The 19,764-nt window shown below is 47.3% G+C and overlaps 1 protein-coding gene across 1 annotated transcript; it reads right to left on the bottom strand.

Moving 5' to 3' along the window:
• Positions 1-1,092: 1,092 nt before the first annotated feature.
• GABRE (gamma-aminobutyric acid type A receptor subunit epsilon) lies at positions 1,093-19,234 on the bottom strand. Its single transcript, XM_022561117.2, has 9 exons — positions 19,105-19,234; positions 14,763-14,983; positions 14,255-14,322; positions 9,263-9,483; positions 8,443-8,525; positions 6,939-7,076; positions 2,710-2,862; positions 2,393-2,592; positions 1,093-2,112 (listed from the first exon to the last, which is right to left on the bottom strand). The coding sequence occupies exons 1-9, from the start codon at positions 19,158-19,160 to the stop codon at positions 1,744-1,746; spliced, it is 1,509 nt and encodes a 502-aa protein (XP_022416825.1). The 5' UTR covers positions 19,161-19,234; the 3' UTR covers positions 1,093-1,743.
• Positions 19,235-19,764: the final 530 nt, after the last annotated feature.

Genomic DNA, 19,764 nt, shown 5'->3' with positions numbered 1-19,764 from the left:
ACTCTCTTCCCTTAAGTTCTCCACTGAGAGAAGGGGACATGGTGTGGGCATGGTAGGTCTGGGAGTCATGAATGGGAGAGGGTAACAGACAAATGTTTGGGTCACTGAGTTAAGATTTAAAACCTGAGCTGAGAGCAAACTTGAATGCCCAAGAAACCAGCCATACCTTCTATGCTTTGCTGATATATTTATTGATATATTTCCCCTTCTCACTTGATGGTGACAAAAAGCAGATGGATCCCCATCCTACCCACCCCCCAATAAAATACAGACACAGATTTCATTCAGCATATACAAGCATTGGGGCGTGTCCAAATTCACCTCACTGGGTTACCAGAGCCAGGAGAGGTTAGATCTTAGGGGGCAGTCTGAGCACCTGAGGCCCAGGAATTGAGCAGGCCAATGCTGAAAAGAGGCTGCCACTCTGGGCCCTGCCACTGGGGTGCCAGCAGAGGCTATAGAATCAAATCATGGTGAAAAGAGCTGCCTAGCCCTGTCATGTGGTATAGAAGGTGACAGTGGGCTCCTGGGTAGTTTCCAGTGAGATCCACAGTCCCATAGAAATCTGTGCGTCAGGGTTCTCATCTGCAAAATGGGGATAAGAATCCTGCCCTGAATATATCACAGGGCTATGAGACTCAAAATAGAAATAATTTGTCAAAAGTGCTTTTGCAAAAGGTAAAGTGCTATACAAATTTAAGGGAATTCAATTGATTGATTGTGATTGTCAGAGTGCCCCAGGGATAGGAGTGGACTGGTTCATGGGTCCAGGGGCCAAGGAAGTGGCAGAACTCCTATGCTGTGCCTTAGCTGGGCACCAATCAACGCGGGTAATGCCCACTACAAAGCAGAGTTCCCTTAGTTTCTTGGCTCCGGGAAATCACCATGGCCTAGCACCTGGGTCGGGGCTGGGAAAGTCACTGGGAAAGTTACAGAAAGAGTCACAAGGGTCAAGGAGGAGGAAGAAGGTGGCATAAAAAGCAGGGGGTCATAGTATCATCACACACGAAAATAGATACCCACTGGATGCAAGGTATTGAATTGGTACTGCAGATGAGGAATGAAGGCCAGCGGGGAAGGGAGATGGAGATGTCACAGCAGCAGAGGGAGGGATACTGTCCTCAATTGCTGACTCCCCTCCTCCTAAAGGGATAATGTCAGTGTCCGTCTATCTGCAGGGGAAGGGAGGTCAGGGAGACAGAATCAAGAATATAATAATCTGACTTAAGGATGGGGATTCCCTCCTGCTGCTAACACTGCTGCCCAGCATCTTAAGGAGGTGTCAGGAACAGGCAAGTAGCTGGTCTGTGCACTTTGAGGCTGAGGCCAGAGCTGGGCCTGGAGCACCACAAAGGCAGTACTGGGTTTCTGGGAAAAGGCAGTGGGTATTAGCCCTTTTGGGAGATAGCTAATCCACTCATACATGGACACCATCTTAGGGAGCTGGTCACTGAGAGCCTACATTTTGAAGCCTGAGCATCATAAATGCCCCTTGAGGAATAGAGAGGGGTGTCATTTTACTTGAAATGGGCTGCTAAGGAGATTCAGTGAATGGGCCAGGTAGGGGAGAGGGCCAGCAAGGACCAATTCTCTGCAGGCTTCTATTTGGGCAAGGGGGAAGGAAAGACACTCTCTAGTTTGCTCCTGCTGCTGCTGCTGCTATTTTCCCCCAACTCCCTAGGCAAAGGCTGTGGGACCTCCTGGGGAACTGGGGAGGCTGCCCCACAGGGTACCAGCTGGTGCCTACAGGTTAAGGCAAACAAGCCAGTAGAGCACATTGAAGAAAAAGAAGGTGACTGGGAAAATCACTCGCGAGTAGTTATCAAGGCGGTAGACATGGATGAAGAGGCGGCCCTGCTGCCAGGTGCTGCCCTCACAAGTGGGGACTGTGCAGCAGTACTTCTCGCACCACTTGCAACAGCCACCAGGGCGAGGGGTGCTGCCTGGCCTGACGGACTGCCGGGCTGGGCAAGATGGGCCCTCCTCTTCCTCACTCTCCTCTTCCTCACTTTCCTCCTCCTCCTCGGGGTCCTCAATGTCGCACACAAAAGCTTCCGGATGCTCGATGACACGGACACGGGAAGGGGTTGGGTCATGTGCATGGGCACGAGGCTGAAAGGAACAAGGGAAGAAGTCAGAACAAGGCAAGGGAAGGTGAACCAAGCCTAGGTGCTGCCTCAGGGTTTCCTGGAGATTCCGTCCTTGGCACACTGTTTCTTGCCCCCCAGAATTCCCACCATCACATCAGAAAGTTTACTCAACTCCCCCCAAAGCCCCAGGTTACCCCCATCACTTGGTGAGCTGGCCACCCATGTGTCATGAGTCCTAGTGCCCTCACTTGCATGCCTCCGTACTCCAAAGCCTTGCCACCACTCCCATACCCAGCTCATACATGACGAAGTTTCGGAGAACCACGGGATGCTGTCCGGTTGTAGGTCAGGAAGTTGAGCACAGCAAACTCCATCAGAGCACAGAAGCAGAAGATGAAGCAGATCGCAATATAGAAATCCAAGGCTGTGATATAGGAGACACGTGGGAAATTCTTCCGGGAAAAGGTGCCCAAAGTGGTCATGGTGAGTACAGAAGTGATCCCTGTGAAAGCACAGGAGTGGAGGTGGGCGGAGCTACTGCTCTATATATTACACTTTGGAAAGGACCCCTGAAAATGCAATTCTGTGCCTCACGTGTATGCTCACCTTACCCACTTACCTAAAGAAGTCCTGGCCGGAGCACAGTCTTTCTTGATCCAAAAGGAAATCCAGGAGATCATCGTGGTCACAGAAGAAGGAACATAGTTTTGAAAGGCCACAAAGCCAAACCTCCTGCTCACGTTGAAGAAAAGCGTCATGACTATGTAATCGCCTGGAAGATATTTTAAAAATATCACTTCATTACAGCATTGCCATGAGGGTCTCCCACACGCAAGACATGCATATTAAGGGTCCTATTGTTCAGCTCATGGGATGCCCACCACGGTCCTAGGATAGAGGCACATTAATCCAATGCCACACATGGAGGATCAGAAGAAGCCCGAGAGAAGATTCACAACAAGACTCGTGGTCAGTTAAGAGCTAAGCCAGGGCTAGAACCTTAATAACTTCTTTCTCAGTCCGCTGGCCCACATCGCACATCTGTCTTACCAGGGTGGGGGACAGAATAGTCAAATGAAAGCAGTAAATCAGTTAGGCTTCTAGATATCAGAACCACACAGTTAATGTCCAGATGGCTGACTGAGGACTTTACAACCACTGAGGTGCCATATCTAGTCTGCAGAATCATTGCCTTATATGTGCACTACTGGCCCTTACAATGTATACTCTCAGGAAATGAACTAAAAGTGATCTGTGGTGGGGGAAGCACAGAAGCTATTCAGCCTCCTTCCTATACATTCATATGCTGGTGAAATGCCTTAGTTAGCACTGTTCCATCAATGGCCAAAAGAAATCACTTGCCTCCCCCAAACCTCTGATGGTTTCCTGCTCCACAGGAGCTACAGAATCAAGTCTACACTCTGTAATCTGACACTAAAGGCTCACCACAACCTGGCTCCAACTGACATCTTACACGTACACCCTACTCTAAGCTAACCCCCATTTACTCAGATTCCCCGAGATATCATGCATATATTTATACCAATATTCAAACCCTGGACTCCCTGTTCTTAGTCTATTACCCTAGCCCAAATTGAGTGTTTCAAGAAAATAGAAGAATTAGTTGAAAGTGAAAATTTCAGTCAGCCCTCTAGATGTCAGGTCTGCAGAGTATACATCCACAAGGCAGACTGAGGTCTTCGCATTCATTGGGTATCATGTCCTTGATGTTGGCTCTCAGCCTAGATAGTGATGGCCCCTATAGGACCTGATGACAACCTATATCTACAGTTGGCATCTTCTACTGTACATTTCATGTTGCCTTATACTCTGACACACCCATCCCAAACACTCTGCATGCTCACCATGACTCCAGGGATTTTGGAGTCTTTTCTGAGGCCAGAATATCCCTTTTTGCTCTCAACATCATGCTGGATTTATAATAGTTCAAATTCTGGCTCCTTAGTGAAGCTAAGCTCCAACTTTCCACCTCAGTGATGCTGTAGAATTCCCTGGCCTTGAGTTAGGTGTGTTTTTAAACCCCTTCATGACAGGGCTCATCTGAGCCCTGTTGCTACGCTCCTGCCCATCCATGCACAGCACAGCTCGGAACCTAGCAGATGCTCAACAACTCTTGCTACTTCCTGGCAACAGCTTTGTAAGGCAGACTAGAACACTAACCTGTCCGTGTGTCTTCCTATTTTAGAAAATAGATCACCTGCCCAGCAATTCTGTGTATGTTGGGACTGAATGAGAAGAGCAGCCTTTCCTACTCACCTTGTCAGCACTGACACTCAAGGGGCAAGACTTCTCAGAATCTTCTGGAAAAAGGCAAGGAAGTAGCCTGGGGTCAGTTGAATACCTGTGTCCAGAATAGTAGCTTTGTGGATAGAACTCCTCCTCCAGGGCTGCTGCAGGGACCACTCGCACTTGCCTACTAGCCAGAATGTATTTATCAAGATCCTAGTTCCCTTGTCCTGGGGTCTTGACTGCAATTTAAGACAGCCCTACTCAGCTACAACCACTCCCCACAAAACTTTGCTGAGTTTATATATTCTTGTTACAACAAGATTTATTATTCTATCAGCTTTTTCTATTTTTATTTTATTTATTTCAGCAAAGAAGAACCTTCTCTACTTGTCAAGAGATGGGAATTTGTCTTTTAAGGCCAAGTGAAGGATATTAACACACACTTTCTTATTTCTGAGGAATGGAGGAGCATGGGTAAGGGAAAAAAAGATACCTGGGGCTAAGGAGCCAAAGGGGGAAAAAAGCTAGAGATGCTTTCTGCTCTTATCTGCTTTAGCCAGACCACAGTTGGTCACTGCACTGTCAGAGGAACACAATCAAAAAGACTGTGTCCAGAGGACTGGGACTAGAAGGATGAGTGGAGCCAAAGCTTTGAAGAACAAGGGGGAGAAAAAAGAACTATGGTTGTATAGTCTATAAAAGAATATGACCCAGGGCTGGAACCATAATACTAGTTCTTTTATCTTGACCCGGTGGAAGACTCACTGGACTTACTGTAAGCTCAGTATTTGTAGGGAAAAGAACTAAGTCTAATGGGTGGAAGTTCCAGAGACTCCAATTTCAGATGAACAGGGAGATTTTTCTGATGAACAGAATTGTCTAGAGAAGGAAGAAACTCACTTGCGAGAAAGCAAAATCCTAGTCATGGGTAAAATTCTATCAAAAGCTCAACAGCCAACAGTGAAAGATGACTCACTCACTGGGGGCAAGGCTGGACTCTCTGAATGCCTCCTGAAGCAGGGATTCTCTGGTTGAAGGCCCAAGGTGGCCAGAGTAGCATGCTCCCACTTCATTCTGAACGCTTAGGAGCTGAGTACATAAGTCTGTTCCAGATGGAGAGAACTGCCCAGGGACTGACTGAAAGAGTTTGGGTCCAGTCCCAAAGATAACTATAATACTGAAGAAACCATGATTCAAGATCAACTCATCTCTAGCAGAAGAGAAAAAAGCCCTTCTCCTTTCTCCCAAGAACCCTCTTCTCTCCCAAGGAGGACTGGTGCTTACCTATTGTCATTGCTTTGGTGATGATGCTGGCTCTGGGGCTTTGTAGTCACTAGGGCACCATTTTGAAACAATGCACAACCATCTACTAAACGGAACCACTAGTGACTTGAAAGCCCCTGGGCCTTGTCTCTTCTGCTGCTTTTTGATGATGGGTCCCCAACCTGTCTGGGGAAACTGAGGTGCAGAAAGGCAAGAGGCATGCCAATGGTTAGCTGGCAGAAGAGCAAGGGTCCTAAGTCAAAGGTAGTAAAATTGTTTACCCAGAGCCCCCAAGAAAAAGGAAAGCATTTGTAAAGCAGCCCTCTGCCCCTGCCTAGTGCTGTGCAAGCAAAGCTCTAGCCGGATGAGCATGAGCTATCCCTCACCCAGTGACCAATTCAACAAGTAAAGAAAAAGCAGATTTTCCGCCTAGCCACATGGAAGCAAAGCAAGATGCTTCCCATGGCAAATGGCTGGTTGGGTGACTGGTTCCATCCGTATTCTGGAAACGATGAGGGCAGTGCCGCCACTGCCCTGACTTGGTCAGTATTTGTGAAGAGGGTTTCCAGGGCTGCTCTGGGAGCAACGCTAGGGAGGTCCCTTGGCTCCTCATTCAGATCACCTAGGAACACAAGCAAAGACACTCACACCTAATTGGGAGCTAAAGTTTAAGAGACCCAGGACCCTCCCCTTTAGTCCTTGTTAGGGACAAGGTCAGAAAACCAGTGATCACCATGTCCACATTGAATCCACCATGAAGTCTTTCACAGGAATCTGTGCGTATCAGACCTGCTCCTTTAAAATAAATGTTGATATAGCAGCCACTGTAGCTGCTGAAACCTCCTCCATATTATCCCAGCCCTCACCTAGCTGATGACACAACTCAAGCCTCCACCTCCCATTAGGAAGGGCTTTGCATCCCACTCAACTAGAACCACTTGGATTGCTTCTGAGTATGGAGAAGTCACATGACCTCCATTTCCCAAAGTCATCCAAGTAGGTCAGTTGTAACAAAGACTTCGAAACTGAAGGGTCTGCATGACAAACCTAGTTGCAAATTTTGACAGCAATAAAACTTAATCTACTTACCTACCCTCTGCGGGGCTTGGCAAAGCACTTACTTCTTTGCAGATGAGACTGAGATGTAGTTACAAAGTCTCAGTTTCCTCTGCAAACAGTTGTAAGTGCTTAGCATTTACAAAACAGGAGCCATGTTCTACAGTATTTTCATGGGATGATTACATAAGCATTTGGATGAATGGATGGCCACCTCCAGTCATCCCTACCACCCTCCTGGGCCTCTGCTGCCTAGCCCTGGCTCAAAGGCACACTTACCAGCTACGGTTGTGATAGTTTCAGTCGTGTTGCTCACTCCTATAAAATCAAACTGGAAGAGCTTCCAGGAATTACTCTCATTGATTTCAAGCTTGAAATTTTCCCACTTGTAGATGATCTCATTCTCAGGATAGGAAACTGTAAGGCAACGTGGGAAGGAGAGTCATGTGAGACTGGGAAGCCCAGCTGAGGTCTCCACCAGCATGGTGTCTGACTCTGGCCTCACCAGCTGTGGGACCTTACCTCTCTTACCTCATTGCTGAAGTCCATCCAATAAGTGCATTTACTGAGCATTCCTCAGTACCACGCCCTGTGCTGGACATACAGAAACAAGCAAGGCAGGAGCCCTGCTCTCAAGCACTCACATTTTATTGAGTAAGACAGTAAGTACACATCTGTAATTGTTGGAATACCTCTGAGAAGCCTCCGCCCGCCCGTGGGAGAGTGTGGAAACAAAGAAGGGAAAGATCAGTTGGGGACACACCCAGAAAAGATTCCAGAGAGTAGGTGACATTCCTAATAAGTCTTAAAAGTCCAATATAAACATTCTCTGTATGGATGAGGCTGAAGGGGTGAGGAGGGTGTTCTATGCACAGAAAGATGAAAATGCCTGATGCATTATGGAAGTGTCAAAAGTTCAGGATGGCTAGCCCACAGAGGGTGGATGAGGTATGTAGGAGTAGATAGCACGGGCCAGTTCATGAAGGGCCTTGAAGGCTATTCTAAGCAATTTGGAATTGATCGATGAGAGTTCAGGAAGGATTTGAAACTAAGAAGTGACCTAGTCTAGATGATGCTTCAGCTAGGTCACTCTAGTTCTTATACGAGGATGGCCTGTTGTCAGGGAGACCAGTTATGGGAGGCCAGTTCAGTAACCAGTGCACAATAAAATGAATGAAGGCAGGATTCGAAGCTGTGGCAGTGAGAATGCAGAGAAATAGGATCGACAGAGATTCAGGAGGGAACACCAACAGGATGTGCTGATTGAATAGATGGGGAGGTGAAGGAGAAAGAAGCATCAAAGTTCTTGGCTTGGACAACTGAGTGGGTGATGGTGCCTTTCAATGAGACAAATGGGAACACAGAAGCAACACATCTGTCTTGGGGGTAGAGGTTCGGTGGAGACCATATATTTAGTTTTGAACATGTTCAGCTTCAAAGTGAAGATGTTGCAAAGTCCAAGTGGAATATGACAAAGACCTAAACCAAGGTAGTAGTGACAGTGGAGATGGAAAGCAGACATACTTGAGATACACTTCAGAGGCTGGTGACTGATTTGAGGTGGGGTGGACAGGAGAGGGATGAACCCAACGTGAAGCCCAGGTTAAGAAACACAGTATTGTTAGCCGGAAAGGAGATGAGGATGGATTGGGAGGCCCTGGACAACTTTGGCACCATCTTAGGGGAAAAAGCAGAGGCAGAAAAATGTAAAGGGAAAGGATAAGAAAAAGAAGGGGCCCAGCATGATGACTCTGGGGCCCCAGAAACCTAAGAAGGTACTCACAGCTAGAGAAAGACAGAGGGCAAGAGTGAGAATCCATTGGAAATTTGAGCATGTGGAGTGAGCATCCAGCATCAATGGTCATCCTGGAAGGGAGAAAGGAGCCTCATTAGGCTGACCCTGAACATTTAGGTATCCACCCAGCTTGGGCCTGGGGACCACCACCAATGTGTGGCAATGGTGGGAGCTGAGACAAAGAGCTCAAAGGAGAGACAAAAAGAGAGGAAGAACAGCTTGGAAATATCTGGCTACTCGGGTCTCCATCATCAGAGAAACGTATGGACTAACTTAGATGGAATTTTGCTTCTTTCCCATCCCACCTTCAAGGACCTGCCAACACTCTCCCACTCTTTATTGCCTCCCTGCCACCTTATCACCTGTACACAACCTTTCCCAGCCAGGCATTCAAGTATCCAGCCTGGTCTTAGGTATCTTTCCAACTGCTGTGTTGCTGCTCCGCCTGGACAATTCCACCACTGTGGACGTGTCTTTACATCAGTGCCCACTTGGGGTGGAACTGTCTACACAACACAGTCACCGTGCTACATTCTAGTTGGGGGAGCTCTGGACTTGGAGCCAAGTAACTAGATATCAGTCCAAGCTCTGCTACAAACTTGGTGTGTGGTCTTAAGCAATATCTTTCTATTTTGAGGCCTTAGTGTGTGTGTCAGTACATGAGGGGATTGAGCTCATGGTCTAGGAAAGCTGGAGGGGCCCTTAGAAGTATCATTCAGGATGAAACCTCTGCCCATGTTTCTTTGGCAAATATTCTCAGGAGGGGAAGAAGAGTCTCAAGAGGCAAGACTCCAGAGGCTTGACATACCTGATTGTGTACAACACCTTGCCATCCTTGTGGATGCGGACCATCTGGTTGGGCATGGTGATCGAATGCTCTTGGGTCCTCTTAGAATTCCTAAAAAAGGTGTCTGGGATCCATAACAGGCTCACCAAGTTGCCATTCAGAACAAAGCTTTCAAAGCTGCCGTTGAAACGAAGGCGTTCATCATACCAAGTCTGGTAGAAGGTGATGTCAATGGTGTATTCCTGGTGGCAAGGATAGAAAAGCACACATTTGGGGCTGTGCAGGCAAAGAACATTCCCATGCCATCCTGTGATGGGCCTATCAAGTAGATAGGGACCCACTTAGGTTTGCACAGAGGAAAACAGCATGAGTTTGGCTGTAGGATGTTTTCTATTTCCAGGTATTCCCAAAAGAAAAAAACATTCCTGAATGAACAACAATCTGGGAAGATGCATTTAATCCAGAAACACACAGGTGATGGTGGCTTAATTGTACAGGCTGGGCTCATCACGTCACTACTCCCTTGTAGCAGGCCAACACCCACTCAGCCCCCATATTTCCATAGCAAATCAAAGATCTCAGGTCAAAATCATTCTAAACATTTACAAACACACACACTTTTGATTGCATACAGTGAAGTTGCCCCTTTCAGCTTTTATTTGGGGAGCACAGATGTTAATTGACCCATGATTATTTGGTCTCTAGATATTGCATAGCCCATAAATTATTTTTTTTGAAGATAAGGATTCAATTTAATAAAACTTTACCACTCACAGACATGCAGAGGGAGGTAGTCTGAGGTTTGAGTAGCAACTAATTAAAGAAATTTTAAGGGATTGTAGTATTTAACCAAAACATTTACAGTCAGCCCTCTGTATCTGTTGGTTCCACATCTGCAGATTCAAATCCCCCCCCAAAATTCCAGAAAGTTCCAAAAAGCAAAACTTGAATTTGTCCCTCACTCGCAACTATTTACATAGCATTTACATTGTATTTGGTGTCATAAGTAATCTAGAGATGATTTAAAGTTTACAAGAGGATGTGCACAGGTTATATGTAAATACTACACCATTTTATATAAGGGACTTGAGCATCCTCAGATTTTGGTATCTGTGGAGGGTGGGAGGTGTCCTAGAACCAATCTGCAACATATTCTGAGGGAGGATTGTATTGAGAGTTTTCTATGTACCAGACACATGCTATGTGAACAAAATTCTCATGATTGGACTCTCAAGAAGCTTACAATTCTCATTAGCCTATAAATTATTAAACATCAAAAAGAATTTTTAATAGCAAGAAGCATGAGAAGCTAGAAATCTCACCACTGGTACTGAAGAGAGAAAAAACAGACTGTAATAGAACTGAAGGAAGCTGCTGGAACAGCAAGTACCAGAACTATGCCAAGGTAGAACCTTGAGGGCTAGGCCAATCTCCTTTATTTTAGAGGTAGCAACACTGAGGCTCAGAGAGAAAGGAGCCTCAAAGTTCAAAGTCAAACAGTTCATGGGAACATACTGGTTCTGATGCTCAGAGCACCGTTAACATGGCCTTGCCCTGGGACGACCTTCACCCATCTTCCTCTCCAGTGCTTACTTCACTTGCTCCAAGAATCCCTTTAGGATCAAGGTCCAGTTTTCCTCTGCAGGACCCCTAGGTCTTTCCCCTGAGTTATCCTGCATCAAACAATGAACACCAACTGGAAACCCACAACCTGGGAGGCCTGTAGAGCCCTCAGGGTGGGGATGCAGAGGGTCAATACAATCCCTGCTTGCCTTTGCTGATCAGGCCAAAAGGTGGTGAGAGCCACTGCAAAATTGCAGGGAGCCAGACCCCCAGGCCGAGAATGTTCCCTCGAGGAGTCCAGAGCATCACACAGAAAAAAGCTGGCAGCCTGGCTACCATTCACATGGGAGCCCCCAGCCCTGCCCTGCCCAGCCACACCAGCCTTCACAAGTGGCCTTCAGGGTGGCTCTGCAGTCCTAAGTGGCTGGCAGTTCCAAATTGGCCTACAGAACTTCTGGGTAGCCAGAGGAAGCCTTCCCCTCTACAATCCACGCCTGGCTCCTGCTCTATGTTAGAGTGTTTCAAATGAGCATTTCATTTCTATTTAACAAGATTCCAATTGTAACTTCACTACACATCAACTGATAACTAACGGTTCAGTTTTTCCCCAGTTTGACAAGGGGGCTTGTTTTCTCTCCCTGAGGACAAATTCTGAGCTCTACACAACTTCTGATTGACTGAAGGATGTTGGAACTCCTCCTCACCAAGCACTGGACTCTACAGAATCACCAGAGAAAAGTAGCCTGTACAAGGACTGGGACCTCCCACAGCTTTAAAGAACTATTTGGAAGTATGTAGAAGGCCAGACTTCTCCGGGAAATTTAATACCACATAAGTGTTTGGAATGTTCTAAAGGCACTTGGCCCAGGCGATAGCACTATGTTACCAGCCAAAGAAAATCAAATTGTTGGCTCCTCTTTGGACCAGCTCTGTGTTGCATGCCAGGTTCGGTGACTGCTGGGTTATTAAACTGTATCTCTCAGGCTTGTCAGGTATCATCACTTCAGGTGAGCCCAATGCTGCCAACATTAGTAGGCATAGAGCAAAGAGGGATAGGGTATTCAGCTACTGTGAGTGGGGCTGCTGCTCTGCTGCCACACAGGCTCTTGCAGATGATAGAAATAGGTTTCCCAAAATTATATCTTACGCAAACAGCAAGGAGATTGTAGCCACAGATTTTCTACTACTCTTTAGGCCACTTTCTCCATGCCCCCACCAATGATCTGAAAGGTCCCTTTCCTATTAACAGTAAACAGTGGCCATGATGGTGGACCAGAAGAACTCAACCTCTGGCTCAGAACCCAGCGTTTCTTAGTTTATCAACAATTCTAATCAAACTGATTGCTAAATTCATACTCACTTAGTGGTAAGCACATTGATAACAGCAAAAAGAGTAAATCTGACATCAAGGGAAGAGGAAAAAAAGAGCTTTAAAATGTCAACAGAAACTCAAAAACATCTGTCTCCTCTCATGTTTCTCTTCTTCCTTGTTATTTCCCAAAAGTTTATGGCTTTTCCATCTTCAGCAGTTTTTCTCATGCTCTTGCTCACTCTAAGGGAAACCACCTGCCACATGGAGAGGCCCACATGGCAAGGACTGTGGAAGGCCTACAGACAGCAGCCAGATAAGAACTGAACCCTGCCAACAACCACGTGAGAACTTGGAAGTGGATCCTCCCTTAGTCGAGTCTTCAGATGAGACCCCAGCCCCAACTGACACCTTAACTGCAGCCTTGTGAGACCCTGAAACAGAGGACCCAGCTAAGTCATGCCTGGATTCCTAACCCACAGGAGCTGTGACCTAATGACTACTTGTCATTTTAAAACACTATGTTTTAGGGTAATTTTTTTGCATAGCCATATATAAGTACATTGTGCCTCAAGAACTAGGCAGCCAAACAAAGCATCACAGTGGGAAAACCCACTCTTCCACTCAGCCTATGTAAACACCTTGATCTTCCATGAATATTTACTTACCTTTGAGTGTCTATTTGCAAGTGCCATCTCAGAGCCTAGACTCTGAGCTCACCCACTCACATGGTGCTTCTTGGGTACCAGTGTGTATGCTAAAACTGTGTCTGACTTGAGCCAGGTCAAGATTATGGCTGTGATGGAGTTGGTTACCACAGCCTTCCTCATTATCAGGCTCCGCAGATGAAAGTAACATTTGCAGAACATCTTTTATAATTCGTTTGCTCAGCTAATATATACTGGGTCCCTGACATCAAGAAACCCATAGTTGACAGAGCAAGGTAGACAGAGTACATAATTACAGTACAGTGAGGTAGAGAAGGTCAGGTAAACAAGTGTGATATAAGTTGAAGGATAAGGTAGAAAATTGGAACAATGCCATCCCAAAGTGGAAACAGCTTGAACAAAGGCTCAGAAGTACCAGATAGCCTGGGAACACCCGTATGCTAGTGTGACGAGTGCATGTGGTCTCTAAAGGATGAAAAGAAATAAAAATAGAGCCCTGGGTTGGCTCTAGCCATGGAGAGCCCTGACTGCTAGAGTGTGGGGTTGAACTTCATGCTTTAAGCAGGGTCAGGACTGCAGGAGGCACATCTATTAGGAGGCCAGGTTAGTAGGTAGATTGGGGGGTAGGCAGGGACCTTGTGTTTTGTATATATCAAGTGGGAGATAATGGAGGCTAACTGGGGACAGTAGTGACACTGGGATGATAGCAACAGAAAGAGAAAGACAAATACTGTATGCTAACACATATATATGGAATTTAAGGGAAAAAAACGTCATGAAGAACCTAGGGGCAAGACAGGAATAAAGACACAGACCTACTAGAGAATGGATTTGAGGATATGGGGAGGGGGAAGGGTAAGCTGTGACAAAGCGAGAGAGTGGCATGGACATATATACACTATCAAATGTAAAATAGTGGGAAGCAGCCACATAGCGCAGGGAGATCAGCTCGGTGCTTTGTGACCACCTGGAGGGATGGGATAGGGAGGGTGGGAGGGAGGGAGACGCAAGAGGAAGGAGATATGGGAACATGTGTATATGTATAACTGATTCACTTTGTTATAAAGCAGAAACTAACACACCATTGTAAAGCAATTATACTCCAATAAAGATGTAAAAAAAAAAAAAAGGAAAGAAAGAAAAGGAGACAAGGAACTAGGGCAAAATTAGAGAAACACTCCTAGAGGAAGAGTTGGTAACTACAGGCTTAAGTCCAAAAAAATTCATTATCAGAAGAAAAGAGCAATCCACTGTGTTGTTTAAAGTTGCTTTATTATTTTTATTTTGAATGAAAGACAGGAAGATACAGTCAGGATTCTGAAGGTCCTCTTCAGGCAGCAAGGGACTTGTTCCTTTCAGCCTCCTTCTCAAGTCCATGTTGGTTAAAATCTCTCCCCCAAAAAACTCTTGTTACAGACACACAGAAAAAACAAGTATGTGAAAGCCCCACTATAATCAAAGCTCAGTACTCACCATGTCCAGGATAGAGATAGGCCCAAGGGTGTTGACAGAGAGCTCGACAGTGACCACAGTGGGCCTCTCTGTAAAGTAAGCAGAAGTGGCAGAGGTAAGTGTTAAACAGAAGCATGGGGCAGGGGAGGGTGTGGTCAGTGGGGAATAAAGGGGGTAAGGGTTGGACTACATGGTTTCAACATCCGATACCATTTCTTTCTTTATTCTTTCATGGCAAGATCCAATTCATAGACTGTTAAGAGCTGAACATACCTCGAAGGTCAATCACCTAGTCCAGTCATCTCATTTTATAGTTGGACAAACTGAGGGTGAGAGAAGGGAAAAATCTAGACCAAGGTCAATGGCATTGCTGAGACTAGAGTTGACATCTCTTACCTGGCAGGTCAGCAAAAGTTGTTCCTGCCCACATGCAGGGCACTATTACCTACACCCCAGGCCCATTCTCCACACTTAGGCCCTCAATCCTCCTCCCCTCTGGGGTGGGGGAGAACTATGTTCTGCTACTCACCGCCAATGCCAGGGCGCAGTTTGTAGTCATAGTTATTCAAGATACCATCCAGTATTTCAGTGGCTGTTGGCATTTTGCCAAGTCTGTCATGGGTATCAATAGCAGTGGGCTTTATTTCTTCAGGGGGGAGTTCCTTATCAGGAGCCTGGGGTTTGGGGCCATAGACATCATCATCACTGGCAGAGGGTCCCTTCTCTGATTCAACATGAGGTCCTTCAATCCTAGAACATAAAAACAAACAAGTGAAGCTCTGTCCTCTGCTCTGTAGGGGACCCAGCTGGTACTTCTTGGGACGGAAGCAAACCAAAATAAGCCTGCAACCCAGGGCATAGTTAAAGAATGACTGGTAACAGTAAATTAAGAGCCAGTAACAGATTATTCTTGTTAATTTCTTCTAAAGCTGCTGCTCTCTGGGAACTTCCCATGCTATCCTTTTTTTTATGGTCCTACTTTATTTTTAAAAAATCAATAACAAAAGCAAGTTTGAGATTTTAAAATAATTTTTAACGTAAAATCAAGAGGGTATTGGTGTATGAGCTCTGGCCAATCAGCTGCCATTACTAGCCTTGGTCTTAGTCTGCCTGACTAGTGACACCTGGGAGCAAATGGGCAGGCAGAGGGCCAGGATTGCTGAGGAATGCTCAGGAAAGCCACAGCACTCTCTCCCAGCGGGGGCTAGGACATTGGGAAAATTCTGCATTTCTTTGCTTTTGGGATACTCCACTGCATTGGAGTTGGGGGCTGGGGGTAGGGGAAGCTCTGAGCACTGAGAAAAGACAAAGACTGTCATTCAGGAAATAGATGGTCAACAGGAGTCCAACCTGAGTGCCACAACCATGCACCACAGCCAAAAAATAATATAAAGAATTAAACTAAAATTTTTTTAAAACTTAAAAAAGCCATCTGCTAATGTATGAAGCTCACTGATGGTGTTAGAAATCAGGGCCATGCTACCTTTGCTGGGAGGCAGTGAGGAAGGGGGCACCAGGGGGTGTCTTGATACCAGTGTGATCATTTTCTGACAACTCATCAGCCGTGCACTTAGGATCTGAGCACTTTTCTGCATATATGTTCTAATTCAATAAAAAGTATTTTGAAATCTGCAAATATATGGACCTTATTTGAATCGTGATTTTAAAAGGCAAACCATAAAAAGCAAAACAAACACAACACAACAAAAAAATATTTATGACACAATAAGGAAGATTTGAATACTGACTGGTTAGTTTCTTCAGCATGAAGAAGTTATTCTAAAAATGTTGGTATGATAGTGGTATTTTATTATGTTTTTGAAGTCCTTATGATTAGAAATACATACTAAAATAATTGCATATGAAATGATATGATGTCTGAGATTTGCTTTAAAAAAATTTAAGCTGGAAATGGAGAGTGGGTGGGATACAGAGAAAATAAGACTGGCTATGAGTTGATAATTAATGAGGCTGGTGATGGGTACATGGAAATTCACTCTACTGTTATATGTCTTTGAAAAAAATTTATAATTAAAAGCTTTTTAAAAAGCCATCATCAAAATTAATCTGTGATGTTGGAAGGCAGGAGAGTGTTTTCCTTTGGGGAGAAGGGTGTACTTGGAGCGGGAATGTGGTGAAGCTTTTGAGGGGTGGGGGAGTGGGCTGGCAATGTTCTATTTCCTGGTCTAGGTGCTGGTTACATGGGCATGTTTACTTTGTGAAAATCTACTCCTGATTTTTACACTTTTATATTCTGTTACACTTCCAAAATGATTTTATTTTTACAAAGGCAATTGGACAACTTGCTTCTGCAAATAAGGGGTTAACAAGGCAGGAGACGGGGCCATGGTCTCTGTACTGCAGACCAAGGAACTGCCAACTTGAGCAGCAAAATGCATTTTCCTGCAGTATTTCAAGCTCTTAGAATTGCTTAACTGGCATACAGATGTGCCAAGTCTATGCCATTTCTTATGTCTGAAGTGGCTAATTCCCACTGTGGGCAAGGGAGGAACTGGGCTTGGGAAAAGCAGTTTCCATTTCCAAATATCATATCCAGAGATGTCCTCTTTCCCTGAGGCTTTTCCCCCAGTCCTCTGAGTAGATCATGCCAGCCGCCGTGGGAGGGGAGGAGGGAGAACTAGGGAACTGGCATCCTGCAAAATGAGTGACTTGAATGGGAGCAAGGCATGATCAGGACTGGCACTGTTAGCCAAGACCACCCAAGAGCCTGCAATGACCCCTCCCAGAAGTCCAAAGTCAACAACAAAACCCCGAGGTTCAAGAGGCAAACAAACAAGCAAAGGCCCTAAGACCACCGAAGCCTTTCTGCTCCCAGACTACGTCTGCTATGGAAGTGAGATCAGAGGGTCTTGAGGTTGCTGTCATCCTACAAATAGCTTTGGTCAGTAAAAAAATTTCAAATGAACAACAACAACAAAAAACACCCTCATCCTGGGATCCTTGGGGTTAAGGAGCTGCTGACAATGTATACCTTTCCTCAGCTAGCCATTAAGCCCACTTTCAAAGCTAGAAATAATAGAAAAGTGAAAATACTCATGCACTGGACTAGTGGGATCTTTCCATGGGGGCTTTTCAGGCATCCACAATCCTCTAGATGTGATGATCTAAGATGGAGGTGAATTTCTGCAACCCCTCCCCCATGAGGATGCTCAGTCAACTAGCTAGGGAGAGGGAAGGGACCATGAGAAGGGCCACTGGATTGTATTTTTCCAAATCAGTCCTCTTTTTCGCCTTACAGATAGAGAAACTGAGGCCCAAATGGGGGGAGGAGCTGTGCCCAAAGTCACACAAGTGATTTTAAGCTGAGCCTGGACCAGAGGGAGGTGGTTCAAGGTGGCCCTTGCCAGCACACCCCGCTGCCACCTCCCCAGCTCTTTAATGACATCACAGGTTGCCCTGCTGACAGTGTCTGAACATCCGTTACTGCAGCCCTTCCCCCTGGCTGGAAGGTTAGTTTCCATCACAACGGCCCCTCTTCTCTGCTGTTTTCCTCTCTGCTCCCTCTCCCTCCTTCTGCACCACAGACCCCTCTTTTGCCCTAACCAGTCACCATGTCATCTCTCCCAACCAGTCCAATTCACATCTGGAGTGATGTGGATGACTGGAAATTCCTAGCACGCATTCAGAAATATTTACCAAGCCCCCTGATGAGGCCAGCCCCTCCACTCCCCAGTGCACCAATGAGTCAGCAGGGAGCCCCACAGCCCCTCCCTTGAGGAGCTAAAGCATTTTGGGGTGGGGAGAGAATCCATCTCCCGTCTCCCCCTCCCCAAAACAGAAAAGCAAGACAAGTCCAGTGACATGGAGGCTTCTAGAATTCTGGAAAGATCAGGAAGCTTAGGAACTTGTGACAGTTTGTGCCCAATGGGAAATCATCTCAAAAATATGAAGCAGTCATCTTCCACCCTCAAAAGCCAGAAATGCAGGGGACAACCTTCCTGGCAAAGTCCCAGGGCCAGAAGAAGGTGTGAGGGAAGCTGGCTGCTCAGGGGAAACCTGCTGCTAGTCTTTGGAAAAGCGGAGAGGTATTGAAATGCAGGACCCAAACCACAGACCTAAGAGATTACCATTTCTGCCCTCTGGCTCCCATCTGCCCAAGACCCAGCAGGGTGTCTGGGGAGATAAGGGCGGAAGAGAGAAGCTGGCAGCAGAGGGGGGATGAGGTGGACAGCTGGGGTGGGAACTCTTAGACTAAACCAGGGCTCCTGCCTGGGACTGGCACCAAGAGGAGTGGTGGGAAGGGAAGTAAGTAAAGTCAGAGTTGTCTGGCACAGTGCCTGGTACTCACTAGGCGCTCAGGAAAAAAAAAATATATATATATATATTTTTTTTTTTTTTGAACGAGAGGACAGACTAGTCAACACTCAAACATTTTAAGCGCAGTTTCCACCCACTGCCCGCACGACTTTCTGGGCGCCACCTTCCCAAAGTTCCCCAGTCCCCCCAGTCCCCAGAAGCGCAAGCCTGCCCTGGCCACTCGCCTCTTCCCTCGAAAGGCTCAGAAAGGGAGGGACGTGCTCTCTCGTTCCCCGGCCGCCGCGGTGGTTTGGAGAGCGGGAGTCCCGAGGAGTAGAGGGAGGGGGGACAGGAGCGGCCAGGTGACAGGCGTCCTGTCTTCCTTCCTGGGAGCCCCTTCAGGGGCCCAGGGGGCTCGTCCTAGAGGAAGCGGTGCGGAGGCTTGCGGCGCGCGTCGAGGGGACGTGGGACCAGGCTAGACCGTGCGAGGGCCAGGGGCAGAGTGGGCGCGGGGCTCGAGGAACACGGGGTGCGGGGGTCTCAGGAGCCGGCCTCGCTCCCGGAGAGAGGGAGCTGGGCTCGGAGGGATCCTGAGCCCTGGGTTGGAGACTTACCTCGACGGAAGGATTATGAACGTGCCCAGTAGGATCAGGAGAACTTTGGTCAACATCGTGGCGGGGACCGGCGCGACCACCTGTGCGGAGGTCGCTGCGCAAGGTCTGGCCGCACTGAGCGCAGTGTGGAGGGTTTTGTTGGGCTCCAACTTTCACTCCTCCCACTTGCCCCGCCCCACGCCCCCCATCCTGGCCCCGCCCCCTAAGCCCCGATGGAAATCTCCGACGACGTGTTTGCTGCTGCAGAGGGAGGGGTAAGCTCCGGCGGGCGTGGGGAGGAGGGAGAGGAGGAAGGAGCCCTGTCGCCAAGGCCCCCCGCCCCCCGCCGCCACCACTGCAGCGCTGCCAGACAGCCAGGAGCGGGGGATGCGGGGGAGGGAGGAAGAGGCGAGCCTGCGGTGTGCGGGCCCCAGGCAGGGAAACCGGCGGCCCGCCGCTGCGGCTGGGAGAGAGGCTGCAGACTGGGCCTGGCAGGGGCAAGGTGGGGGGGGGTTGCGACTCCCTCAGCCCGCTGGTGCGCACTGGGGTCAGACTGTGGCTTCCAGCCCTTGGCTCCCCCCACCACCTGTTGCATCTCATCACTTTCCCAAGTCCCGTGACCTCTGAGATTTCCCCCATCCTCACTACACACCTTCCAGTCCTTCAGAGCACATCCTTTGG

Source organism: Delphinapterus leucas, chromosome X (assembly GCF_059928025.1).
Source record: "Delphinapterus leucas isolate spDelLeu-1000000601 "Yukka" chromosome X, BTC_Dleu_Yukka2, whole genome shotgun sequence".
NCBI lineage: Eukaryota > Metazoa > Chordata > Mammalia > Artiodactyla > Monodontidae > Delphinapterus > Delphinapterus leucas.
The sequence above is the reverse complement of the archived record's forward strand: the minus strand, read 5'-3'. Positions and strand labels throughout refer to the sequence as shown.

Excerpts from the sequence above, each read along its gene's own strand:
- GABRE (XM_022561117.2), bottom strand. The coding sequence starts at position 19,160 with ATGTTGACCAAAGTTCTCCTGATCCTACTGGGCACGTTCATAATCCTT. Across the intron at positions 9,484-14,254 it reads CTATCTCTATCCTGGACATG|GAATACACCATTGACATCAC; the intron begins GTGAGTACTGAG and ends CCTTGCCACCAG. Across the intron at positions 2,113-2,392 it reads GTTCTCCGAAACTTCGTCAT|CCTCGTGCCCATGCACATGA; the intron begins GTATGAGCTGGG and ends TGTTCCTTTCAG.